This window comes from Arachis stenosperma, chromosome 3 (genome assembly GCF_014773155.1).
Source record: "Arachis stenosperma cultivar V10309 chromosome 3, arast.V10309.gnm1.PFL2, whole genome shotgun sequence".
Taxonomy (NCBI): Eukaryota; Viridiplantae; Streptophyta; class Magnoliopsida; order Fabales; family Fabaceae; genus Arachis; species Arachis stenosperma.
This window is the reverse complement of record NC_080379.1, coordinates 40,992,065-41,019,103: the sequence shown is the minus strand read 5'-3', so window position 1 is coordinate 41,019,103 and position 27,039 is coordinate 40,992,065. Positions and strand designations below refer to the sequence as shown.

General features: G+C 32.9%; 2 protein-coding genes, 2 long non-coding RNA genes and 1 other non-coding gene across 8 annotated transcripts; 3 read left to right on the top strand and 2 right to left on the bottom strand.

Moving 5' to 3' along the window:
- The first annotated feature begins 651 nt into the window (after nt 1-651).
- On the top strand, nt 652-8,325 carry LOC130966436 (protein CASP-like). Of its 3 annotated transcripts, XM_057891241.1 has the most exons (20): nt 652-954; nt 2,517-2,627; nt 2,791-2,969; nt 3,111-3,260; nt 3,366-3,454; nt 3,636-3,745; nt 4,198-4,292; nt 4,399-4,454; nt 4,819-4,984; nt 5,168-5,260; nt 5,361-5,489; nt 5,758-5,877; nt 6,009-6,095; nt 6,629-6,736; nt 6,903-7,046; nt 7,154-7,255; nt 7,438-7,520; nt 7,600-7,679; nt 7,883-7,975; nt 8,056-8,291. In XM_057891241.1, the coding sequence occupies exons 1-19, from the start codon at nt 870-872 to the stop codon at nt 7,930-7,932; spliced, it is 2,037 nt and encodes a 678-aa protein (XP_057747224.1). In that variant the 5' UTR covers nt 652-869; the 3' UTR covers nt 7,933-7,975; nt 8,056-8,291. The 3 variants fall into 3 exon arrangements, with proteins under 3 accessions (XP_057747224.1, XP_057747223.1, XP_057747225.1); XM_057891240.1 differs by lacking the exon at nt 7,438-7,520 and having other exon boundaries at nt 8,056-8,322; XM_057891242.1 differs by lacking the exons at nt 652-954; nt 2,517-2,627; nt 7,438-7,520 and having other exon boundaries at nt 2,809-3,025; nt 8,056-8,325.
- Nucleotides 8,326-17,155: 8,830 nt separating this feature from the next.
- Nucleotides 17,156-19,018, bottom strand: LOC130967933 (uncharacterized). Of its 2 annotated transcripts, none has more exons than XR_009081450.1 (3): nt 18,634-19,018; nt 18,266-18,375; nt 17,156-18,176 (listed from the first exon to the last, which is right to left on the bottom strand). It is a non-coding gene; the product is annotated as an uncharacterized LOC130967933 (long non-coding RNA). The 2 variants fall into 2 exon arrangements; XR_009081449.1 differs by having other exon boundaries at nt 17,160-18,176; nt 18,284-18,375.
- A 1,354-nt stretch (nt 19,019-20,372) lies between these two features.
- On the top strand, nt 20,373-20,444 carry TRNAD-GUC (transfer RNA aspartic acid (anticodon GUC)). Its single transcript has one exon. It is a non-coding gene; the product is annotated as a tRNA-Asp (tRNA).
- Nucleotides 20,445-20,505: 61 nt separating this feature from the next.
- LOC130970863 (peptidyl-tRNA hydrolase, mitochondrial) lies at nt 20,506-22,855 on the top strand. The gene is made up of 8 exons (XM_057897067.1): nt 20,506-20,826; nt 20,999-21,083; nt 21,181-21,248; nt 21,781-21,831; nt 21,931-22,004; nt 22,303-22,361; nt 22,454-22,530; nt 22,619-22,855. Exons 1-8 carry the CDS (start codon nt 20,584-20,586, stop codon nt 22,730-22,732), a joined length of 771 nt encoding a protein of 256 aa, XP_057753050.1. The 5' UTR covers nt 20,506-20,583; the 3' UTR covers nt 22,733-22,855.
- LOC130970864 (uncharacterized) lies at nt 22,824-24,966 on the bottom strand. Its single transcript, XR_009082115.1, has 2 exons — nt 24,799-24,966; nt 22,824-23,272 (listed from the first exon to the last, which is right to left on the bottom strand). It is a non-coding gene; the product is annotated as an uncharacterized LOC130970864 (long non-coding RNA).
- Nucleotides 24,967-27,039: the final 2,073 nt, after the last annotated feature.

Genomic DNA, 27,039 nt, shown 5'->3' with positions numbered 1-27,039 from the left:
TTTATTAAATGTAAATCTTATGCTTTTTTTAACGATATGATCGTTTGACTATTTTATGAATGAAAAATTTATTTTTTTTGTAAAAAAACACTCATAATTACAATTTGTAATAAAATAGGAATTAATAAAGTTTAAAATATCTTTTTTATTTTAAAAAGTCAAATAACAATTCATTCAATTCAAACAAAAAACTTTATAATGTTAAATTGTGCTACAAACTTGATTACAAAAAATTCCAACGTAAATTTAATTAAAAAGTTTTTACGTTATAAAAACTATTGGCTTTTCAACGGGAAATTATAAAAAAAATTACAAGTTGAATCAAACTATATGAATTTGCAGATTAATTAAATCGAAAAAAAAAAAGGTTTTTATCAAACTTCTGAGTCTTGCAGTCGGGCTCGACGATTTGGTGTTGGATCATAAATTGTTTTCTTAGGACTTTATGACCCATCTGAAGGTTGGGTCGGCCCACCCATTAGCAACCTGGTATTGCCACCAAAAGGAAAATAATGAAGCAAACCGAACCGAACCCAAAACCTTAAACCAAAAAGAAAAAAATAAAACAAACCGAACCGAACCGACCAAACCCCCCGAACTGCGTATTTCCAAGTTCCAACTGCACTTTGTTACAACTGCTATTCCATTTCCAAGTGTTCTTTCTTCCTTGGCAACAGATACAATTGAGAAGAGAGTGAGGGAGGCTATTGAATGTCCATACAGAGTGCACTACCGGCTTACCGCCATAATTAGTCTCAAGCTCCTACCAGTCCAGTGAGAGATAAATTAGGATCATTCAACTTCAGATTCGATTGATCGATTATTTGGTGAAAAGAGAAGTGCGAAGACTAAGAAGTGAGAAGTTAGAAATGGAGTTTGCACCTCTGCAAGGTGGATCTGAGAGAGGAAATAAAGCCAACTCTCCAATCTCCGTCGTCTCCGCCTTCTGGAAAGGTATCCTAACATTCACTCATTCAATTCCTCTTTCTGCAGCTCCAATTCCACTTTCCAGCTCTTCATTCAATTCATCTATTTAATTATCATCATTATTGTTTCCTTATTGTTAATTTATTCTTTTCTATGTTAATCGCCTACAGCAGACTAATAATTATACACTAAACTGGGTCATGACTTCATGTTCTTAGCTCTGATCATTTTCTTAATGCATAATTTTTGTTTGAATAGGTAGAACTAACCATTTTGAGTGAACTTTGATTCGCTCATTTCTATACTATTTATGCATGCCAAACACCGATTCATAATTGAACAACAGCGTTAACTTCTGAACTAATATATATTAATTACGTCCATAGTTATGATGGTGTTGTATTTCAGAAACACACCTATTTTTTTATTTTGAACCTTTACGCTGTAAGTATGAAAAAGCCCTGATGTGAATGGAATTTTTTAATCCTCCCCTTTCCCCCGAACCAAATTGTTGAGTGTGCATTGAGATGTAAGAACGTGTAAGGAACGGGTAAAAGGAGAAAAATGTGTGATGGTGACGATTAGAGGAAGGGTCTAGATTGACGTGTGTGGATGGTATGGGAAATGGACACAATCAGTAATTACATCATGCTATGCAAAGAAAAAAGAAATTGTAATGTATACTGTAAATTGTCCAATCCACACAAACATGAGTTGGCGACTTAGGTTAGTGACGTCGTTTCTCTCATTTTGATACTTTTTATGGTGGAAACTCACATGCAGTTATCTTCATGTGAAGTTGATAATTGAAAACCATTAGATAATTTGACATGTTTAACTAAATTATCATCTAATGGTTTTCAATTATCAACTTCACATAAAGACAACTATATGCGAGTTTCCACTATTTTTTATTTGAATAGTTGGAACCTCTAACCAGCCTGATTGAATTCTAGTGCACTCATCTTTAAATTGTTCATGCCATGCACCATATTATTTGTTCTTTGTGGGAAAATTCTGCATCATGTAAATCTTGGTAATTTCACAAAAAAATGAAGAGATAATGACTTAATCGTCTTCATCAATTGTTTGGAACACTTTAACTTTCGAATAAAGTAAATTACAATCAAAATGAAAGGAGGTTTACTAATTCTGTGAAAAGAAGTTCCAATATGAACTGAATTCTTATACTAGTATTGCTCCAAACAAATTTCATACAGTAATAATTTCCTTTCTAGAATGTTACTTTTGTCACCCTTCCAGTTCTTTTGTTTATTCAGAGATGGTATTAAAAAGAAAGGTAGTAGTTACCAGCTACTCATTTATCAGGCTACCAAAGAATATTGACATGGTTGAGATTACTTTTTAGAACATGAAACACAGTAAAGGTGGCACGACAGTTTTCTGTGTTTTCCGCTGCTATGTTAAACTTTCCTTCGGGATCCTTAATCTCTTGATATCATGCCGCAATGTCTGAATTACTTATTTTAATGCAAAACTATATTTGTACCTAAAATCACAATGCAAAAACTTACGGGTGCCATGATTTTACCTTGAACTTTTTTTTCTTTGGGGGAGGGGGGTTGCAGATTTTGACTTGGAAAAGGAGAAATCGATTTTGGATGAACAAGGGCTTCGTATTGCTGAAAACCAGGAAAACAGTCAGAAAAATAGGCGTAAGCTTGCGGAAAGCACTAGAGGTATGCATCATGCATGTTTAAACCGATATTTTGACATTAAGGTGAAATGATACCCCTTCTGTCATGTTCATCATGACTTTATTCTTTTCAATGATTTATTGTCTGGCCTAGTGCCTACTAAAGACAATATTGTCTTACACATCTTAAATTATGCTGCATACAGATTTTAAGAAAGCTCCAACTGAGGAGAAATTGGGTTTGTTTAATACATTGCTTAAGGGATACCAAGAAGAGGTTGATAATCTTACAAAGAGAGCAAAGTTTGGAGAAAATGCTTTCCTTAACATCTATCAAAAGATCTATGAAGCTCCTGATCCTTACCCATCTATTGCATCAGTTGCTGTGAGTTCTAGAAATGCTTCTAAGAACTTCTGGCTAAGCTTGCTAGCACTGTATACGTATGAAATCCGTGTTATCCATATTCATATACTTGAATATTTTCTATTTGAGTGTTTATGGAAATTCATCTATATATTTGCACAGGAGCAAGATCTCAAACTGTCTGAGCTAGAATCTGAGAACCGAAAAATGAAAGTTGAGCTTGAGGAATTCAGAACAGAGGCAACTCACTTGAAGAATCAGCAGGCCACAATACGAAGGCTTGAAGAGCGAAATCGGCAATTGGAGCAGCAGGTTATTGATGCTCGTGCTCTTGTGTATATATTGCAACATTTATAGTCTCTGTTGCTTTTTGGACATTAGCACCTGGTGTTGAACTTATAAATTTTGGTGTGTCAGATGGAAGAGAAAGTAAAAGAAATTGTGGAGATCAAGCAACGCAGTCTAGCGGAAGAGAACCAGAAAACATTAGAAGTTTTAAAAGAAAGGTAACTTTTGGTTTTCTGCCAGAAATTGTTTGTTTGTTTAGTTTAATACATGAGAATGCTGCATGTTGATATGACATTTGTTTGGCCTTCCAGCTCTGAACTTTGACTGCTCCTTTTGAATCGGAGGCATTCTTTCCCTGTCTTGTTATTACTTACTTAGATTAATGATTCTTGTATACAGGGAACAGTTATTGCAAGATCAGCTGCAGAGTGCTAAAGAAAGTGTTTCCAATATGCAGAAAATACATGAACTTGCCCAAAATCAGTTGTTTGAACTCCGTGCTCAATCTGGTAATCAACTAGTTGTCATCAATTCTGGTCATACACTAATTATTTAAAAATCTGTAACTTACCATTATTCTGTTATTATAATCTAATATCAGCACATTTGTCTATCTCTTTGCTTGTTGAAATTGTGATATGTTAAGTATCTAAGGAAAGCTAAGGAAAGTAGGAAACAACTATTCGGTATTCACCTTATTCCAGCCTATAGGTAGCCCTTCCCATGGCGCCAACAACCTGGATTTGATACCATTGTTAAGTATTTAAGGAAAGTGGGAAACCACACCTTAAAAGCTAGCTGATAAAGGGGAAGAACCACTCTCCTTATATACAACATCAAGCATCCCATACTACCCGATGTGGAACTTTGAGCACCTCATAATACCCAAGTCCCTAACATGATACTTCAACGATTATTCTATGTTGAATGAACTGACCTTTTGTGTTCTTGAAATTTTTAGAGGAAGAGAGGGCAGCTAAGCAATCAGAGGTTAATCTCCTCATGGATGAGGTTGACCGAGCACAAACAATGCTTTTTAGTTTAGAGAGAGAGAAGGTGCAATTCACAAGCTTTTTTTGGAAATCAAATGTCATTTTTTGGTGTTCATATGTCACAAACTTCATTGATGTGTCTAATCCATGATCCGTCTATGTCTGTGTAGGGGGTTCTCCGATCCCAGTTACAAACAGCAAATGAAAATACAGAAATGAAGAATAGGTATAGCAATATTTCAGTCCTTGTCTTTTCAGATAAATGATATTCTGGCACCCGATGACCCAAAGTAAACAAGCAAGCAACTTGTGAAATGAATACTGCAGATTACAGCATCCAAATTGTTCAGAAAGAAACCTTTTCCTGTTTTGGAGTTAAACAAAATTGTTTTTAGCCAATACTATCCATCAATCCAACACCCTTTCAATTCAAAATTTTATTAAGGTACAAAAGATGGTCAACTTGTTTCCTACAAAATATGGACACTTACATGATGATATAATGCCAGTCTTCTCATATCATTCCATTTTGCTTCATGTTTCATTTCATTGTCTTGTGGCCTTCAAATTACTCTTGGTTGTTGTTGCAGAGATAATTTGGACTCAAATAGTGCACTTGAAAACTCTTTAATTGCCAAAGAGAAGTTAATATCTGAATTGAACATGGAGCTACACAATATTGAAACAACCTTGTCAAAAGAACGAGAAGAGCACATGAATGACATAAAGAAATTTACTGCAATGCTCAACGAAAAGGTGATGTTTATTATGCTAAAAATTATAAAGATTACACTATCTGATATTTTAACAAGTTGAAGCTCACTCATCAGTATGCACTTTTCTTCTAAGGTGATGAGAAATCATTGCCCTTGAGTTACCTAAATGCAAGGTCATGCTATTCCTTTGTGGGATGCATGATGGTCTCTTTTATTAATATAGGAAGCTACTCTGGAGGCAATGAAGAGAGATCTTCAGGCAAGGCCAACAGAAAAGATGGTTGATGATTTGCGTAAGAAAGTGAAGATTTTGCAGGTGGTTTTATTGTTCTTTCTAATGGCCTTTTATGTAACCTCTCATTTTGGATACCTAGCTTTGCACTATCTATATGATTAATATGGGCATACACATTCAGGCAGTGGGTTATAATTCAATTGAGGCTGAAGACTGGGAAGTGGCAACCAGTGGGGAGGAGATGAGCAAGATGGAATCTCTTCTTCTTGATAAGAACCGTAAAATGGAACATGAGCTAACACAGTTGAAGGTATGAATATCGCTTTTTTTTTACATGACATCCAATCCCATCTAGAAACTGATGTTAGTTAAAGAGTCAATCAACTGTCATAATATGGACTTTTTTTGGTGTAATTTCCGGGAAAGCTAGAACCATTACATTTTGTACCTTGTCCACGTTAATGGGATCGGCAACATTTCATTTGCTTTACAAAACTGTTCTCCGAGATGATATGTGGGTGTGATTGCTGTCCATGTATTTATTTCGAATGTTAGATTACATTATATACTCTTTTCAGGTCAAACTTTCAGAGAAATCATCTTCACTAGAGACGGCACAAGAGAAGATAAAAGAATTTACGGAAAAGATGAATGAACAACAAAAACTGATACAGAAGTTGGAAGATGATATTTCTAAGGTTTGGAACAATTGCAATTAAAATTTTAAAACATCCTTTGCTATATTGACCACAATAATAGAAATTGAACCGCTTCATTTTGTCTCTTTTCTCTTTTCTGCTTTTTATAACTAGCTGTTCTTTTGGTACAGGGTTATAGTTCCAATCCAAAATATCATAAAGGAACTTTCCTCGATGATTGGGATCTATCAGAGGCTGGACGAGGGGAGGTGTCTGAGGTGAATTCCTGTTTAGAGTTTTCTATTCTTATTGCATTTGCCTTAAATTTCTGAAGAGCATTCATCAATGGAATTAAAATATCATGATTTCAACAACTGTTAACATATTCTATTGTTGGGTTAATACTGCAATTCTCTTGTGGGGAAGCCCACTACTTTTACTTCTAAATAATGATCTTCAGCAGCATTGACAATTTTCTTCTTAGGAAGACTAACTAGTTCATATTAATGAGCTATGGACAAAAACTTTGGAACCACATGATGTTCATATTAGGAGAAGTAAAATAGAGTATACAGAATGCATCTTAGTAAGAGACACAAGCATGTCTGATCTATCATTCAAAATAATGGGGGCTTGAAACAGATGAAATCTCAAGTGTTATTCTTTGACCTACTTAGTAGACAAGGCTAAGTAGTTACTTTTGTATTCAACAATTTTATAGCCAGTGATTTTGCACTTCCCTCCCCTTGCGTTATGTTGGATTTGTGTTCAAGACTTTTAAGATTTCTTATATTTGCTTCTGCTGCATCAGAGTTCAGATCAAAGACATGTATCCGTAGACCAAGATCAGAACTCAATGCTTAAAGTGATCTGTAATCAAAGAGATCGATTTAGGGCACGCTTACGAGAGACAGAAGAGGTATAATCATAGCCAATAGGGATTCATGTCTTTCTACTCCTTATTATTTCACATTATATTTCATCCAGATTTAGATTATGATGTTACGGCTTTATTTTACAATATATCTCATCTACATTTGGATTATAATGTTACGTCAACTTGGTGAATCTTTCACATTTGATAGGAAATAAGGCAGTTGAAGGAGAAGATTGGGGCATTAACGGTGGAGCTGGAAAAGACGAAAGCAGATAATGTCAAATTATATGGGAAGATTCGTTATGTTCATGATTACAATACTGAGAAAGTGGTTTCCAGGGGTTCTAAGAAGGTTTTGTAAATTTCTCTCTCCACCCCAACACCTGCTCTCTCTTTTTTCCCGCTCTACAACTGTGTGCTTACCCTGAACTTCTGATTTGTATGTGATTTTTCGTTCAGTATGCAGAAGACCTTGAAAGTGGTTTCACTTCAGATGTTGAATCTAAATACAGGAAGATATACGAGGATGATATAAATCCCTTTGCTGCATTCTCAAAAAGAGTATGCCATTTCCTTTACATCTCTTAAGTGAAGCATTACTGATTCTTGCTCGGGAATCAATTACTTTTTCCGATCATTACGAATAATTTTAAGTTTGTATTTACTATTTAGTGTCACATATCAAAAGTAACTTTTATCAAAACTCCGATTTTAGATGATTTGAAATGTAACATTGTCTTCAGAGCTGTATGTTAGTTAGGTTGGAAAATGATATCATGTCTAGTCATCAAGCCCAGGTCACCATTTTCTATAGTCTCAATTCTCGGTATATTTTACTTCTTTTCAATCAAATTTTATTATATTCAAGCAACAAGCTGATATATCAATCTTCTGCATGTAAATAGGAAAGGGATCAAAGATACAAGGAGCTGGGATTCAGGGACAGAATTACACTCAGCAGTGGACGCTTTCTTCTTGGTAACAAGTATGTTCCTGCCTAATTTCAGGCACACTACAATGTTTCTGTTTCTCCTGTTTAAATTATCTCTTAATCTGTTTTGTCATTGTTACTTTATGCAATGCATCCTACTTGATATAGTTCTTCAAAATGAATGGAGTATCATCAAGATGTGCCATTGATTTTCATGATTGTTTATGTGGGTTAGTTGATAAATAATTGTCTGGCAGGTATGCCCGGACTTTTGCATTCTTTTACACCATTGGATTGCATGTATTAGTCTTCACCTGTCTTTATCGAATGTCAGCTTTGAGCTATCTAAGGTATTTACCCGCTGCTAAATTCGTTGTCAAGGCTTTTGTATAGATGGATTTTCACTAACTACTATTTTCCTTCCTATCAGCCATGGCTCAGAGGAATCCCTGATTGGAGACAAAAACATTGATCTTCCACGCGGACACTAATGGGTATAGAGTCCATTCTCGCAGTTCAGTTGTCAGATGGGATGATAACAAATTGTCAATATTCAAATGGACATCGAATATATTGTACATATAACAGTCATGTTTTATTGTATTACAATATATTGATGCAATGAAATATAGTGGCGGTTGACAACTTTTTAGTGTGTATTTGGATCCGTTTGCATAAAATTGATTTTGTAAATTTGATTTTGATGAGAAATAAGTTTGTGTTAACTTGATTTATGTTTGGCAATCTTTATATCAAAATGGATTATAATAAAATAAATATTGTTTAGATTATACTACTCAAAATCATTTTAAATAAATAATTACTAAAAGACACATCAATTTAAATATTTTTTTTTTATATTACTTTATCATTTTATTTTAAATATTTGAATAAGTTTTATTAATTCATTTTATAATAAAATTAATATTTACTTACTAAATTAAAAGAACATATAAAAGTTGACAAAATATATTTTAATACATAAAAACACTAAAGGAAATACTATACATTTTATAATGTCAAACAAAAAAAATATTCTATAATTTTTTTAGTATTGTTAGTATTCTTTAATTTAGTATCATTCTGGGCTATAAATTTTTATTATTCACAATTCTTTTGTTACTTATAATTAGTATGTAATAAAAACAAAAATAAAGTATAGTAAAAAGTACAGTAAAAACGAAAAAAATTGAAAAAAAATTCATACAAACATAATACTTTACTCAAATTTTGTTGATGTTCAAAAGAAAATGTGGGTACTCGAAAATAACAAATAAACGAATTCGAATTCCCAACACTTGCTTAAACGGATAAGATTATAAACTAACCTAATGTCAACTGACAGTTACCAAGTGAAAATTTGAATGGCATCCGTTCCCGCGCTCCTTGTTTGATGCCAATTCAAAAAAATCAAAATAAATAACCAAATTGTCAAATGATCTAATTTAATTAAAATAAACATAAATATTATGTACAAAAACATCACTATATAACTAATTATTTCTTTTTCATAATTTTTTCTAAAAATAATATTTTTTGGCTAACATATTGCCCTCAAAATTTTTTAGTTGAAGCCATATAGTGATTGAAAGTGAAAAAACTTTGTTGTTTATAGCAATAAAATATATATATATATATATATATATATATATATAAAAGCATGTATTTATTTATTCTTTTAAATTTATTACTATTTTTTATTTTATATATATATATATATTCTTATTATTTTATTATATTATTTTTTTAAATATAGACCTATAAATAATAAAAACACGTATGGAATCTTATTTTAAAATGTTAACTTAGAATATGAATAGGAGTACTCTCGTACAATGTCGTATTCTTTTTTTTGTGGTTATTTTTATTTATTTATTTTTATTTTTATTTTGACCAAACAAAAATAAAATAGCTCAGTATTTTATCATCTTATAATATCTGTGTGAGAGAGAATATGTTAGTGTTTGAACATCCAAAAATTTTTTCTTTAACTTTGTGTCTCCCATTCTTTCAAATTTCATCCATTTTGGTGGGCTTCTTCTCCTCATAAGGGTTCAACTATACCTAGTTCTTCTGATATTTTAGGTAAGATTTAATTGTTAGTTCTATTTTTATTTATCTCTTTTCTATTGTTGATTTAGAAACTCTAACCCTTAAACCCATTTTTTTTTTACATTCTTGACTTAAATTAAGATTTAACTGTTGAATTCTTATTCTTCAATTTTACTATGTTGCTTTTTTTTTCTATGTTCATTTTCTTAATTTGATTATGAGCTAATTATGTTATTTGGTATATTACTGATATTTATAACTATAGATGAATTTTTTTTAATTATGATCTTGTTCAACATGCTTTCTGATCTTTAAATTACATGCATGTTCTACTGTATTAAATTATATGAACAAAAAATTACAGATTATTTTCTTAGACATGTTCATGTGGACTGGAATTCAAATATTTTTTATTTTAGTCCTTTTGAATTGAAAAAATGGTAGAATGTTCTAATGTCTAAAGAGACATTTCTTCTTTTTGGTCTCATTGTAAATTTGTGATAAAATTCCAAATAATTTGGCTGCTAATATATATATATATATATATATTCATGAGTATTGACGAGTAGTACAAGTTTTGTTTCATGTTAAATCATTGCTTATTAACTAGACCAAATTAAACTCATATAAGCTCATTACTTTTTACCTTTACAATTTGTTTATTGATTGTTGACAACTTCGGCACCCAATAATTGAAATTTTTCAATATGTACTCTTATGGCAACTTCAAACCATCATCTGTTAACAAGTCCTCCTTCTTCATCTAAAGTGGTCATTTGTGATAAGTCTGTTGTCAAAAACGGCAAAGATTTTGCTCTTGAACCAGAGGCCTCAAAATAAAAAATATGAGAATTTCAAGTGCTACTCCCTTGTATCAGTGACGGTGTAGACTAAGCTTTCATCGGCCCTATTATCACTGCCAAAGTCGCAAACAAGATCAAAAATTATTTTCCTGGTTACTCTCAACGAAAATCCGTTACTTTTCAAGACTCTATTTCCATTGGATACTTTGATTCTAACAACAGGCTATTCAGAAATTCCCAAAGACCAACATTGGAGGTCACCGTACTTGATTAGATAGGGTTGAAATTGAGAAGATGACCTTGTGGAAAGAGATTGGAATATATGATCTAATTCAACTTAGTCAAAACTCTTACACTGTCAATTTAGGACTAATGGAAGGTGCATTGTATTTTTGGGATAAGACTTCTCATACTTTTCACACCCCATACGGTATGATTATGCCTACTCTTCTGGATATAACTGCTATAACTGGTCTACCTCCCTTGAAATAGAAAATTTTAACTACTACCAAATCGATCACAGGAGTTAAGTATGCCATTGATATCTCTTTCACCACCTACCAGAGCTTTATTCTCAATAACAAAGGTCAAGATGAAAAACCTGTTTCTCATAATGAGCACATAGCCTTTCTTTTCTATTTGTTGAGCGGCGTTATTTTCTGTGCCAAGAGTATTCAAGTCGAATTCACTTATCTTCCATTGGCCATTATGTTAGCCGAAGGTAGGAAGTTGTGTTTAGCCAAATTATTTCTGGCTCGACTATATCTCACTCTGGATTGGATCACAAACCTTATGAGGGAGAAGAAGAAAATCACTAATGTTGATGGTCCCGTTTGGTTTTTTAATTGTGGCTGTCTGTCATTTTTGAGTTTGAGATACAACCGCGTTTGATCTAAAAAGGGGCCTACAGATTCTGTGATTGCAGGACACCATCTGCTCAACTTAGTTTTTTCCGACAAGTTAATGGGCTCACATGATAAAATGAAACATTTCTTCCGTGCTTTTTATTACTTGCTAGAGAAAGACCACAACATTAATTTAACTCCTTTTGCTAATTGTCAAACTGGTTTGGAATGGTTGACGCAATCTCTTACCCAAGCTAAGACTTTGGAAAAGGAAAGTATTATTATTTGGTCACAATTCTTGACTCCCCAACTACTTTTTGTTAGATTCCCAGGTGAAGATGACCTAAGAACAGCGGTCTACATGCCAAATGTCGTTTCTAGACAATTTGGGTTAGCTCAAGCCATTTCGTCTCCTTTCTATTTTTAAAAGTCTCAATCTTTGCATATCAAAACTACTTCACCAGAAGATCTGTTGAACTTTCAGAAGGACAATGCTTCGCAGAAAAATAATTTTCACATATTCGCTTTTAAACCTTGTCTGTTAACCACATATTCATTCTTTTCTTGGTGAAAAACCTATTACTCTTCTATAAAGATCACTTTTAGTATTTGTTGTCAAAAAATGATCACTGTTCTTGTAATACAATAAGTAAGGAGAGTATCAATCGTCAAAAAAGGTAATTACCACTAAATTATTTTTCCATTTGAATTGAAAAATTATACTTTTTTTCTATGTTGTTGTTATTAATGTTATTTTCTTCTGCATAATGCCTTCTAAGAATGGCACCTGTTATTATTATTATTATTATTATTATTATTATTATTATTATTATTATTATTATTATTATTATTATAGAAGAAAAAATCACCTCACTTGCAGCCAATCCTCCTTTGAGAAAGACTTCTCATTACTTAGTGGCTCGAGTAATTAAAATTGAGTTTTTTTTCCTACAAGCCTACCAGAAGTCTTTCTCAAAGGAGGATTGGCCGCAAGTGAGGTGGTTTTTTCTTCTGTAATAATAATAATAATAATAATAATAATAATAATAATAATTAAAACAGGTGCCATTCTTAGAAGGCATTATGCATAAAGGAAATAACATTAATAACAACAGTAAAGAGAAGAATATAATTTTTTGAATTCAAATGGGCAAATAATTTAGTAGTAATTATCTTTTTTAACGATTGATGCTCTCCTCGCTTGTTGCATTACAAGAGTAGTGGTCATCCTTTAAAAATAAGTACTAAAAGTGACCTTCATGAAAGAGTAATAGGTTTTTCACTAAGAGAAGAATGAATATGTGGTTAACAAATAAGGTTTAAAAGCGAATAGGTGGAATTTATTTCTCCGCGAAGCATTGTCCTTCTGAAAGTTCAATTGATCTTCTGGTGAAGTAGCTTTGATATGCAAAGATTGAGACTCTTGAAGATGGTAAAGGGGCAGAATGGCTTGAGCTAATCCAAACTATTTAGAAACAGCATTTGGCATGTATACAGCTGTTCTTAGGTCATCTTCACCTGGAAATCCAGTAAAAAGTAGTTGGAGAGTCAAAAATTATAACCAAATAGTGATACTTTTCTTTTGTGAAGTCTTAGCTGGGGTAAGAGATTGCGTCAACCATTTCAGATCAATTTGATAATTATCAAAAGAATGTAAATTGATGTTGTGGCCTTTCTTTGACAAGTAATAGAAAGCACGAAAGAAGTGTTTCATTTTATCATGTGAAGCCATCAACTTGTCAGAAAAAACTAAGTTGAGTAGATGGTATCCTACAATCACAGAATTTGTAGGACCTTTTTGGGTCAAACGCGATTGTAGCTCAAACTCAAAAATGACAGATAGCCACAATTAAAAAATCAAACGGGACCGTTAACATTAGTGATTTTTTTCTTCTCCCTCATAAGGTCTGTGACCTAATCCAAAGTGAGATATAATCGAGTCAGAAATAATTTAGCTAAACACAACTTTCTACCTTTGGCTAACATAGACCAATGGGAGATAAGTGACTTCGACTTGAATACTCTAGGCACAGAAAATAACGCCGCTCAATCAATAGATAAGAAAGGCTATGTGCTCATTATCAGAAACAAGTTCTCATCTTGACCTTTGTTATTGAGAATGAAGCTCTGGTAGGTGGTGGAAGAGATATCAATGGCATACTTAACTCCTGTTGTCGACTTATTAGTAGTTAAAATTTTCTCTCCCAAAAGAGGTAGGTCAATTATAGAAACTACATTTAGAAGAGTAGGCATAATCATACCATATGAGGTGTGAAAGGTATGAGAAGTCTCATCCTAAAAATACAATGCACCTCCCATTAGTCCTGAATTGACAGTGTAAGAATTTTTACTAAACTGAATTAGATCATATATTCCAATCTCTTTTCACATGGTCATCTTCTCAGTTTCAACCCTATCTAACCAAGTACGATAACCTCCAATGTTGGTCTTTGAAAATTTTTTGAATAACCTGTTGTTGGAGTCGAAGTATCCAATGGGAATAGAGTCTTGAAAACCAATAGATTTTCTTGAGAGTGATCAGGAAAAGATTTTTTGATTTTGTTTGCGAATTTGGCAGAGATAATAGGACCGATAAAATCTGAGTCTACACCGTCAATGGTGAAAGAGAGTAGCACTTGAGATTCTCATACTTTTTATTTTAAGGCCTCTGATTTAGGAACAAATATTCGTCATTTTTGACAACAGGCTTATCACAAATAACTACTTTAAATGAAGAAGGAGGACTTGTTGACAGATGGTGGTTTGAGATTGTCATAAGAGTATAGATTAAAAAATTTAAGTATTAGGTGCCGAGGTTATCAACAATCAACAAACAATTTGTAAAGGTAAAAAGTAATGCATAAAAAATAAATAAAAGTTGAGCTTATATAGGTTTAATTTGGTCTAAGAAATAAGCAAAGATTTAATATAAAACAAAACTTAATATTTCTTGCCAATACTCATGAATTATATATATATATATATATATATATATATATATATATATATATATATATATATAATTAGCGGCCTATTTATTTGGGATTTTATCACAAATTTATAATAAGACCAAAAAGAAGATATGTCCCTTTGGACATTAGAACATCCTCCCATTATTCCAATTCAAAAGGACTATAATAAAAAGTATTTGAATTTCAACTTGCATAAACATGCCAAAAAAATAATCTGTCATTTTTTGTTCATAAAATTTAATACAGTAGAGCATGCATGTAATTTAAAGAATAGAACACATATTGAACAAGATCATAGTTAAAAAAAAATATTCATCTATAGTTGTAAATATTAGCAATATATCAAATAATATAATTAGCACATAATCAAATTAAGACAACGAACATAAAAAAATGAAAAAAAAAAGTAACATAGTAGAATTGAAAAATAAGAATTCAACAGTCAAATCTTAATTTGAGTCAAAGAATATAAAAAAAAAAAGAAAATGCTCTTCAAAGTAAGATTATTTATAGATAATATAAGAGATATTATTCATACTATTTTTGGGTGTTAGTGTTTCTTTAAATCAATAATAAAAAAGAGATAGATAAAAATGGAACTAGCAATTAAATTTTACCTGAAATCAGAAGAGTTAGGCATAGTTGAACCCTTGTAAATGGAAGAAACCCACAAAGTAGATGAAATTTGAAAGAATAAGAATTAGGCATAGTTAAACCCTTGTAAATGGAAGAAGTCCACAAAGTAGATGAAATTTGAAAGAATAGGAGACACAGAGTTAAAAAAAAAAATTTCTAGGTGTTTAAACACTAACATATTCTCTCTTACAAATATTACAAGATGATAAAATGCTGACTTATTTTATCTTTGCTTAGTCAAAATAAAAATAAAAATAAATAAATAGGTAAATAAATAAATAAATAAAAATAATCCAAAAAAAGAGAGTACGACCTGTACGAGTACTCCAATTCATATTTTAAATTAACATTTTAAAATAAGGTACTTTGTTAATACGTGTTTTTATTATTTATATGTATATTTAAAAATAAAAAATATATATATTTAAAAAATATATATATAATAAAATAATAAAATATATATATATAATAAAATAAAATATATATATATATAAAATAAAAAATAGTAATAAATTTAAAAGAATAAATTTTTTTATTTTCAATCACTGCATGACTTCGAGTAAAAAATCTTAGAGACATTATGTTAGACAAAAAAAATTTTTTGTACATAATATTTATGTTTATTTTAATTAAATTAGGTCATTTGATAGTTTAGTTATTTATTTTGACTTTTTGAACTGGCATCAAATGAGGAGTGCGGAAACAATGTCATTTAAATTTTTACTTGGTAACTGTTAGACATTAGGTTAGTCTATAAGTAGAGATTTATGCACTTTTTGTAAGGAGGTCACTTCTTTTAAAATTTCTTGTTTGTTTTAATTTTTACAATTTACTTTGCCTCCAGCACCTCGTATTTCTTTGTTTATTTGTTACTTTTACAACACCATTGTGATATTGAGATACCCACATTTTCTTTTAAACATTAACAAAATTTGAGTAAAATAATACTAATTATAAGTAACAAAAGAGTCATGAATAATAAACATTTATAGTCTAGAATGATACTAAATTAAAGAATACTAACGTACTAAAGAATATCTTGATAAGTAAGATTTTGCCTTGGAATTGGTTCTCTAAGTCAAAAATTTTCCTCCATATTGATGTACTTTTCTGTTAGTTCTTGTACTTCGTGAGGTCGGAAGTCCCTTTGATATGGATTGAGAGAATGACCATTCTTTGAGGCCATTAACTAACCCCATTATTACAACTTTTGGAGGTAAATTCTGAAATTTCAAGTAAGCTTTGTTGAATCCTTCCATATAAGCTCGGAGTAGTATTTCCCAACATCTTGTTTGACCCTTAGAAGACTTGGAGCGTGCTTGACTTTATCTTTTTGAATGAAAAATTAGATGAGGAATTTTCTTGCGAGATTCACAAAACAAGTCACCGACCTAAGTGGTAAGCTATCAAACCACTTCATCACCGCTTTAGTTAATGTTGTCAGGAAAGCTTTGCAACAGATTGTATCGGACGCATAAGCCAAATACATCTGACTTTTGAAACTACTGAGATGATGTCTTAGGTAAATTGTTTCATCATAGAGGTCCATGTCAGAACTTTTAAAATTCCTTGAAACTCTAGCCCACATGATCTCTTCTATGAAAGAATCTTCTCCACCAAAAGAACTTTCTTCCCGATCTACATGATTGCTCTTATTTCGTAAGTCGGCTTCTAAATTCAAAAGCTTTTCTTTTAATTTTCTTCGACATCGTACTTCTCTTCGCATGTCTTTTTCAACTTCTCTTTGTCTCTCTATCTCCTGGTCAAGTTGCTCTAGTCGGCTATGATGCCCATGTACAAGTCCCATAATTTCTGTTAGGTGTAGAGGCTCTTCATTCTCGGGTGGATGTACCTCTAAATTGATTTGCCTAGGCTGAAGGTAGGGGTGCACATGGGTCGGGTGAAGCCGGGTTTGATGGGCCCCAAACCCGACCCGAAATATACACTGGGTCTATTTATTAGACCCGAACCCGACCCTAGACCCGATGAAACCAATACACTTTCGGGCCACAATTATACCGGATAAAAATCGAGAAAAAATCGGGCCGTTAACATTACATTGCATTGATACCTTCTTGTAAGTTAGAATGTAAAAATATCCAAATTTCTAAGACTCCAATCATTATTTAACATGGTAAAATTCACTTAGAAAAATATAACAAGAACCAACCCTTCTTTAAAATTAAAGCATAACCACAATCAATACTAAAGCAAAACCACAATCAATACTAATATTGTCTAATAATACCAAATATTTAAATCAATACAAATAACCAAGGTTCTGAAAACCGAACCGGTCATCGAACCGTTCTAGTTACTGGTTCACTAGTTCATAGGTTCAACCGGTTCGACCGTGGTTGAACCGAAAAAACCGTTTTCTAATAAAATAATAAATAAAATATAAATAAACACATTAAAACATAATTATAGTCTAATATAAATATTAAAGTTGTAATTACATGTCCCTAAAGGCCATTGGGAGTACCTTATATTCCCAACCTAAGTTCTCAACCGTTACCTCACTTATTCTAATTACTAGCTGCATAGGTCTAAAGTTTTAATATGATTCATTACTGCATCAAAATATCCCAAACAATTTAACTAAATCATCTATTGTCTGCTTACTGTAATTCAGTACCTATTCCAGCAAGTCTTTATATGTTAAAAAGCATTCTACCAATTTGCCCAGCTGAGTAGTCTTTATATGTTTAAGTCTCCTATTCTTATTGCCCGGCTGAGCAGCCTTTGAAGTTTGAACAAACCTACAACAATCATGAAATATAGAAATCTTAACAAAACCCTGAACATTCACTTCCATTGTAGTAAAATCTTAATTAGTTTTTCCATAAAGATTGTTTTTTTTCTTCATTGCACCAAACATTTTTTCAGAGGATTAGTCAAGCAGCTAACTCTAGGTATCCCTTCACTAGTTCCAGTCCCCATGAATATAATCTCTGCCTGATCACCAGGTAATTCAACCCCAATATCTCCATTTGCAGAAGCTGCAGTAGCAAATAAACTACATACTAAACAAGAATGCAACTTTACTTAAGCCATCACTCAAATTGAGAAAAAAATTGTAACATTTAAGTTTGCTTGATAGAATCTCTCTATGAGGGACACAACCATGCTCTTTTCGGAGCCGCTGCTGAGCAATCCTCAGTGCATATGAGTAACCTTACAGTGCTCTATTCTCCCCAACAAATGCCAACAGCCCAACACCACTCTGATTTGAACAATAGTCTGCAAAAAAAAGCCTCAACATCATCAACAACAATCACGACACCACCCCAGATGAAAAAAAAGTTAAGAGAAGCTCCCAAGATTAATACTTTGGTGTATTATTTGACCTGTTCAACAATGTTGCCTGCTGGAGAAAGAACTTCTTGCCTTTTAGCAGAGAGCCTGGCCAAAGTGGTTGTGTGAATGGCTCCAATGACAGCTATAGAGTAACAAATCCATTTTTAGCAATAATTTCAACAACACAAAATCAATTATTTGATTTCAATTCACAATTTCACATTCAGAAATTAAAAAAGGCAGCAACAGAGTATCAAATCAATTTTTAGCAATAATATCAACAACACAAAATCAATTATTTGATTTTCCTTCACAATTTCACATTCAGAAATTAAAAAACGCAGCAACAGAGTAACAAAAATCAATTATTCAACATTATTATTACAAAAAAAATTAATACCTAGGCTAGAAGCTGGATCCTGGAAGGCAGGAACAGGGCAGAGCTGGCGAGGGTCGTATGGAAGTGGCTGGGGACAGTGGCTGGGAAGACAGTGGCCGACGTGGTGGTGTGGAACAGTGCTGGCACCGGCGGGAAGTGGCTGCGTGACGGAGGCAAGAGGCGAGACCGGCGACGGTGGCTTCGATTTTCGAAGCTCAAACGGCGGTGGCTGGACGGATGTTGCGCCGTTGCCTTCGAAGCTCAAAGTTGGGACGGCGGCGGTGGCTGGACGGACATGCGCCGGCGGCTTCGATGAGGTTGAGACGAATTGGGGCTAGAGTCTGGACTCTGGGCTGCTGCTTCGCGTTGTGGAGGCTGGAGACTAGAAGGAAGAAGGGTTAGGGAACTTAAGGTTGCCTGCACAATGAAACGCAGCGTTTTTTGTTAAGATTTAAAAATCGGCCGGGTCACGATTCGGTTCGACCGACCGGTTCCCGGCCGGTTCAACGATCTAATGGCGATTTTCAAATTTTCCGGTTTTGCCTTCTGTCCGAATCGTAATTGATAGCGGTTCGCGGTTCGACCGGTTCGACCGGACGGTTCGAACCGATTTTCAGAACCTTGCAAATAACATAGTATTATGCATTAGTCTAAAGTCTTATGCATTCTAAATATAAAACATTAACTTATAGTCTTATAATGACTAATAACACAAAATATTAAGGTTTACAATACTTAAATTATACATAAGAATAGTCATGATCCATCACTAATAACACAAAATATTAATTGTGTATGATGATCGGGCCACCGGGCCGACCCGAGCTATAACCCAGACCCGACCCGAAATAATGACCGGGTCTATTTTTGAGACCCTTACCCGACCCTAAACCCGATGAAATGACACCAAATTAGTCCATAAAGTGTTCGGGACCGGGTCGGACCGGGTCTGTGCACCCCTAACTGAGGGTTTCTTGACATTCTCTCCCCGTTAGGATTACCTGTTCTATTTGGTTGTGGAGGTATCATGAGTGCTCGGTCGTCATTATGGTGCTTTGGTTTAGATTTAGATTTTGTATGTCTATCTTCAAATTGATTGTTTGCCATGATTGGATGTAGACTTTCAGATCTCCGGCAACGACGGCAATGTTCTAAGAGTTACCTGAAATTGGTTGTTTTTGTGTCTGGATGTGAGGTCCAGACTCCTTTTGAGGCAACATCTAACTTCTGTTGGTGCTGATGTGCCACCGTCCGAGTTTCTCGTGAAGAAGTGGGGGATGGTATTTGCAAAGGACTATGATACTTAAGTTAGCAAAGATTTAAAGTATGTTTTTTAGTAGATTAGATTTTAAATATATCTAAAGGGTGTTAGTGTATTTATATTAGAGTAAATAATTATTTTTTAAAGTAGTTTTATTTTTGATGGTGGATAATTATTCTCTTTTTTAAAAAAGTTGTTGAGAGTTCCTTCTAAATAAATGAAAAATATTTTATGAATTTGTTACTTATTTAAATAAGTAGAAGGATAAAATTGAGCTATTGTTACTGCACCAAATCTCATAGACGTTGGATAGGTATAAATGAAGTCAATATTTTTAAGTAGGCTTTTATTCATTTTGGGTTGGCTATATTTTTGGATTAAGATACGAATAGTTTCTTTCAGAAAAGTCAAGATGGCAGAAGAGGAATAATGGGGAGGGGCAAGATTTAAATGTATATTTAGAAACTAAATTAAATTTGTGCCCTCTATTAAGCAAGTTGTCGTTGTAGTATAGTGGTGAGTATTCCCGCCTGTCACGCGGGTGACCCGGGTTCGATCCCCGGCAACGGCGTTAATTCTTGTCTTTTTGTTTCTTTCTCTTTTTTTTTTTTTTTTACTCATCCTCTCCAAGCTTCCTACCTTCTTCGCTTTTAGGGTTCATGCGTGACTGCTTCAAGTTGTTCTGTCGTTGAAAGTTGAAACCACAAAACATGAACCTTTGCGCGTCTTCCTTCAAATTCAACCTCCCCGGCTGCCGGCACTGCTTGCGCTTGTCAAAACCCCTAATCTCTGCGTCTTTGACGGTGTCTCTGTTCTCCCATCAGAATCCTTCTTCGTCCACCGCAATGGCAGCTTCCATCACCACTGACACTTCGAAGCCCAAACAGATGGACCCTTGGCTTATCGTCGGCCTCGGCAATCCCGGCAAGAAGTATTCTGCCACCCGCCACAATGTCAGTTATGCTTTTCTTCTTCTTCTTCTCTCCTTTTTATTTTTGTTATGTGTGAATTGTCGATATTTTAAATAAAAAAAAGGTTTTGTGTAATAAGAATAAATTGAAGCAACTTTTGGAATTGGAATTGAGACAAGTTTCAGTGTCCTTTATGTGAGTTGATTGGTTTTAGGTTGGTTTTGAGATGGTTGATACTATTGCCGAAGCTGAGGGGATACCTATGAGCAGCGTTTCCTTCAAAGCCTCCTTTGGAAAAGGTACAAAAAAGGGTTTTAGTTTTGTCTAATTGAATTTCAGAGACATTATAGCAATCAATGTTAAAAATGTAGGGTTATCGTTGTTTTCATTTTGCAGGTTTTATAGGTGATGTACCAGTTATACTTGCAAAACCACAAACTTTTATGAATGCAAGTGGGGAATCTGTAAGTCTGATATCTATAATATTCAGGTTTAATGATACAGAATGTGTTGGATAAAAAGATTCCATGACTTGATTGTAAATGTCAAAGAAAATTGATTAGTACTTGAAGTTTTCAGTCCTTTTAGAACGATAAATTACAATTCTTTGGACCAAGAAAATTCAATCAGATTAAGCTTCAGTTTGAACAAGAATACCATGCTGAAATCATAAAATCACAAGAATCCAGATGATTTTATTACACTTAAATAATTGGGTCTACATTGAGCATGGACAACCATGTATTTCCAATTTCTTTGATATGAATTACTGCCAGACGAAGATTCCAAAAGATTAAAGAATGACACAATTCGCAGGTGTTGTCAATTTTGAGTGATCAAATATCTATCCTTGGTGACTGTTTCCACTGTTGCACCTGGCACCCTAGGGTAGCCTTATTGAAGTACTAATTGCTTTGTATTCTTAGTCAGTGGGTTTACTGTATTAAATTCTTTCATTTTGGTGCTGATTGATTGCTGTTCAAATCTGTTTGGAAGGTTGGGGCCATAGTTTCGTATTTCAAGATTCCATTGAAGCAAGTAGTTGTGGTAAAGTATCTATGTTATGATAATGTAGTCCCTTTGTTTTACAAGTGATGAGGGAAAAGAAGAGGGAAGATCATTTAAGTAGTAAGTCTTTTTGCACAGATCTTTGATGACATGGATTTGCCTTTTGCTAAATTGCGGCTGCTACCAAAGGGTGGACATGGAGGTCACAACGGGTAACTATAATCTTCATCTATTTTTATGTTTTGGAAAGAGCCCAACTTGTTTAATTCTTATGGCGTTGGTTTTTTGTCCGGTTTGCCAATTTGAGGGGTGGGGATGGGCATGGGGGGAGCCAGAGGAACTGTCATAAGCCTCAACAAGGGCTTGGTATTTGTACATAATTTTTATTTTTATTTTTATTTTTATTATGCTGATTTATATGGGTTATACAATACACATTGATCTTATTTCTTGCTAAGTGTTTCCCTTGAATGAAGCATTAATATTATTTTTCTTCTTGCTTGTTGGCAGAATGAAAAGTATAATTAATCACTTTAAAGGGAACACTGGTTTTCCCCGCTTAAGAATCGGTAAATGCATAACCTGCCTAAGATTAAAGATTTATTTTCTTTACTTTTGTTTGCCTTGCAATACTTATTTGCATATTTGTTGATTTTACTAGGCATTGGACGGCCTCCTGGGAAAATGGATCCTGCAGCATTTGTTCTTCGCCCTTTCACTAAGCAGGAAAGAGAAGAGGTAATTATTTTGCATTTCTACTTTTGGGAACAAAGGGACCTTTCGTATGTGGAATTTGCTTCATAGTGTTGGTAAACACGTCTTTCAGTTGGACTTTACATTACAAGATGGATTAGAAGCAATGCGGATTCTTTTGCTAGAGGGATTTGATAAAAGTGCAACGTTTGTTAATAGTGCCAAAAAGATAGAGCAAATGGGTTGAGTGATTGCTGAATCTAAAAATCATTTTGGCAAGTTGAAACAGACAGAAGCATGTGGCTACAATATACAATGTTTAAGCAAGTATTCATCCATTCTTTCGTAAGTATGCTTCTGTTACATTTGGTCAATTTTTAGCAGCTCCAACGCAATAAATTATTAGGCACTTGATGGTAAATTTTGTTACATAGAACCAAATTGTTTGGCTGCCAATGAAACCAGTCTTTCTGAGCTGCATTTGTTGTACGGAGTTCTTTGTATAACTTTTTAGTAAAGATCATGTATTCATCAGTAACTTGTCTGTTTATTGGTTTCGTGGATACTGCCACTCTTCGGCTAATGTCTTAACTTCCATTTACATATGTACCAATCTATATCTTTATCAATAATTCAATATACAAAAGGGATCTACTCTGCCAAATTCCGTTTTTTTTTTTTCTTTGGCGTCCAAATTCACTTCACATTTTATCCTTATTATATTCATCTAAGGAGAAAAGACTTCCATCCTCAAAACTAATTACGAATTGAGTACTTTCGTTCGGTCCTGCATAAACATCAAAAGGTAATTAAGCATTCTGGAGGAAGAGAAACATCTACTCCTTGAGTATAGAATTTTCTCATGTAAGATCATTTGCTCCGCGCCTAATTTGCCACCAACAATTCAATGTTCAAGTGCGAGAATTAATAAAGCATATAATTAGCAACAATAAGGACATTAATTTTAATACTTCTACACCAATATTTACAATTTGATTTAGTTTTAATTCTTTTATATGTATGATTGTCGATCTGCCGCTAACACCACAATATTCGTCCTTTTGGGGTTAATGCTCGCAATGGTGAATCGATCATTCGCAATGATGATTCAAAAAAATTTTATTAGTGGGACAAAGTATATATAATATATCAATAATTTTTATAATTATATTTTATTATTGTAAAATATATTGGTTTTCAATGGTGATATTTTTTTAAAATATTTTTTATTATTAAAAGAATTATAAACCTAAATAATTAATTAATAAATATAATATTGCTATAAAAATACAATTCACAATTCTATAAAAATTTTAAAAGTACAATATAAATGTAAAAATATACAGCAAATAAATCGTAGAAAAAAATATTAATAAAATTTTATTATAAATAACCATGAACCAAACAATAAAAAAGTACACAATAATATAATAACTAAACAAAATGTACAACAATGGAATAAATTAGAACGTACAAAAGGTAAAAGCGTAGAGAAAGGTAGCACCAAGATTGGATTTGGACCTTTGGGATGAATTTAAGATTAGAATTACTTGTTTATTTTGATTTCTTTTATTTTTTTTAATAAATAGTCAAATAGTATTAAAAGTGTTGTTAGCCATTTTTAATTTAATATTAAAATAAGAGTAATGCTACGATTAATAAAATTTATTATTTTGGACTAAATTTTAAATATTAAATTTTAAATTTTAAATTCTAAATCTAATATTATAAAAATAAAATATTAGTCTAAAATATTAATTAATAATAATAAAAAAATTAGTTTTTTAATATTTTTTAAAACAATTTTAATAAAATAATTTTATTTAATTTAAAATTAATTTAACACAACAATTTTATATATTTATAAAATTAGATCTAACAAAATAATTCAATAATATAATAGAATCAAATTTAATTATACAATAAAAGCAAATAAATTTTATTACCGTATACAACATAAAAATGTTTTAAAATCCACCCCACGCTCTTCCAACTAAATCCGTTTCTGACAGTCGAAATAATTAGTACAAAAATATTATTCTTTTCTTAATACGAGACTTAAGTCAAATTTACATGAAAAGGCATGCATGCATACAGATTTAACTTGTTTTTTTTTTTGTTATTAATCTCAACTACCTTTCTTTAATTTACTCTTAATTTTAGAAAATAAAAAATTATATTACTCTAAGTCATAGTATAAAATTCTGTTTAAATATTTGGAAAGGGGTAAGAACGCAAGTGAAATAAATGTTAGAATTTGTTGGATCTATACCAAGAATTAGAATACCAAATAAAAAATAATTATATACGTACCTCTGTAATTTATGAAGTCAAGTGATTGAAGAATAATATTTGTGTGAAGGTTTGGTACTCGAGAACACATTTTGTCTAATCTCCTCATAGGTGACATGTAATGGATCCGTTGGCAATCAAGAGAATTAGATGGAAATGTAGATATTTCCTTTATAACATGAATATATAGTGATCAAGACTTAACTATCAAAGACTTAGATCACAAGGGTCCAACACCATTATCTTATCTTATTTTATCATGTACACTAATCATTAGACTCAAGGCCCAATAATACATAGTGACATCCAAAATCCAAAAAGAATCACTCAATCACTTTATGGGCTTATAGGAATATTAGGCTTAAACATTCAACAATCAATAGAAGCCCACCGCATAAAATTCTAACAATAAATACACACATTCTAGCATTTGTCTTGTAAGAAACCAATCAAAGAGTCCAATATTAAAGGTGACATGTGTTTTCTGCTGCTACACATTTCCTAAGATTGACAAAGCCGTTTCTATTGGCACAATGGCAAAGCAGCTGATGTACTTCCCCGCTAAAAACAGTAAATAATTAATTAATAAATTAAATTTTTATTAAAAAAGATAAAAATACAAGAGTAATTAAAATGAGATAAAATTCGTCGAAACGAAAATTTTGATATCAAAATAAAAATTTTGGCCTAAAATCGGATTGAAAAAATCGAACCGATTGAATCGGAGTCTAAACTGAACCCGTGAGTCCAATCGGACTCATAATTAAAAAGAGGCATCGGCTTCATCTCTTCCATTTGCATCCAACGAAGCAAACAGAATTGGAAGAAAGGGAGAGAAGCTCTCAAACCCTAACCCTTTGATCCACCATAACTCCTCCGTCCGGGCTCCGATCGCCGCACCGTTTACGGCCATGCGCTCAGCGCATCGAGCTCTACCTTTCTATCCAAACAATTTCACTGGTAAGTCTCCTATTAGATTCAGAATTTTTATCCCTCTTTTTTTGGTAAACTTGAAAACCTATGGTGAATCTTGCCCAATTGTTGTGTTCTAGGTTCAAGTTAGCTTCCGGAACTTATAGGTTCAAGCTATTGAGCATATGGGTATGGTAAGAACACCCTAACCCTAGCTCAATCTTGTTTTTGGTAATAGAAAACTGAATTGGAACATGTATATGTGTATTAGGTGTATGTTAAGTGGGTGTTTATGCATTGGAATTGAATTGGAATTACTTGGAGGTTTGTTGGTGATCAAGGCTTGTTTTGGGGCTGTTTGATGGAACTTGGAGCGGCTGTAATTGTGCGTTGTGAGGCTGCCTTGGTGAATTAAGTGATCGGCCAAGGTATGGTTTAAGTTTCGCACGTTTAATATTTACGGTATTGCGAAAACTTGGGTTAGAAGAATCATAAGATAAGTTGAATTTGTTAAATAATTTGTTAATGGTATTTTAATGAGTAGCTTTGTGTTATTGTTGGTGTAAATGTTGATGAACATAAATTGGGGTGATGAGGTTATTAATTTCATGTTGTTGGACTTGCTTATAATGGGTTGTGTTGATATTGATATTGATGAATTATGATTGTTAATTGTTAATAAATAGTTATTATGTTAAGTTGATGGATTAATGTGTATGAAGGGTTGATTTTGTTAATGGCATTTAATTTGGTATATGTTGATGGGAGGTTGATAAATATATGATGAAAGTTGGTATAGGTGAAATTTTGATATGAACAATGAAGGGTTGTTGATGTATGAGATAAGAGTGAGTAATCATTGAAGATCAAGGTTGGTTAAGTTGATTAAAGTTTATATTGGTAATGGTTGTTGATGAATTGAGTGGATATGGCATTACAATGTAGGCTTAAATGATAAGAAATTTAAGTTGGTGAAAATGAGGTTTTGTTGAAAGTGGTTAAAATCAAATTTTGATGAACTTTGAACGTCCATAATATTCTCCTCAAATTTTGGATTGAATTGTGGTTTGTTGTAAGTAAAAGATGATTTTAAGGGCTTTTAATTGATATTAATTTTGTGAAAAAATGTAATTTCGTAGAGAAAGTTATGGACGTTACAAGTTTATGTGTATAAAGTTGTGTTGCAGGGTGGCAAAGTTGGCTGCAGAATACTTCTGGGCATTCTGCCCATTTTTTTACAAAGACGCGCCATCCACGCGCACGCGTACGCGTGGCGTGGAATTTTGGAGATGGATGCACGAGAGGCATGCGTACACGTGTGTGCATATTCACGCGTACGCATGACTCATG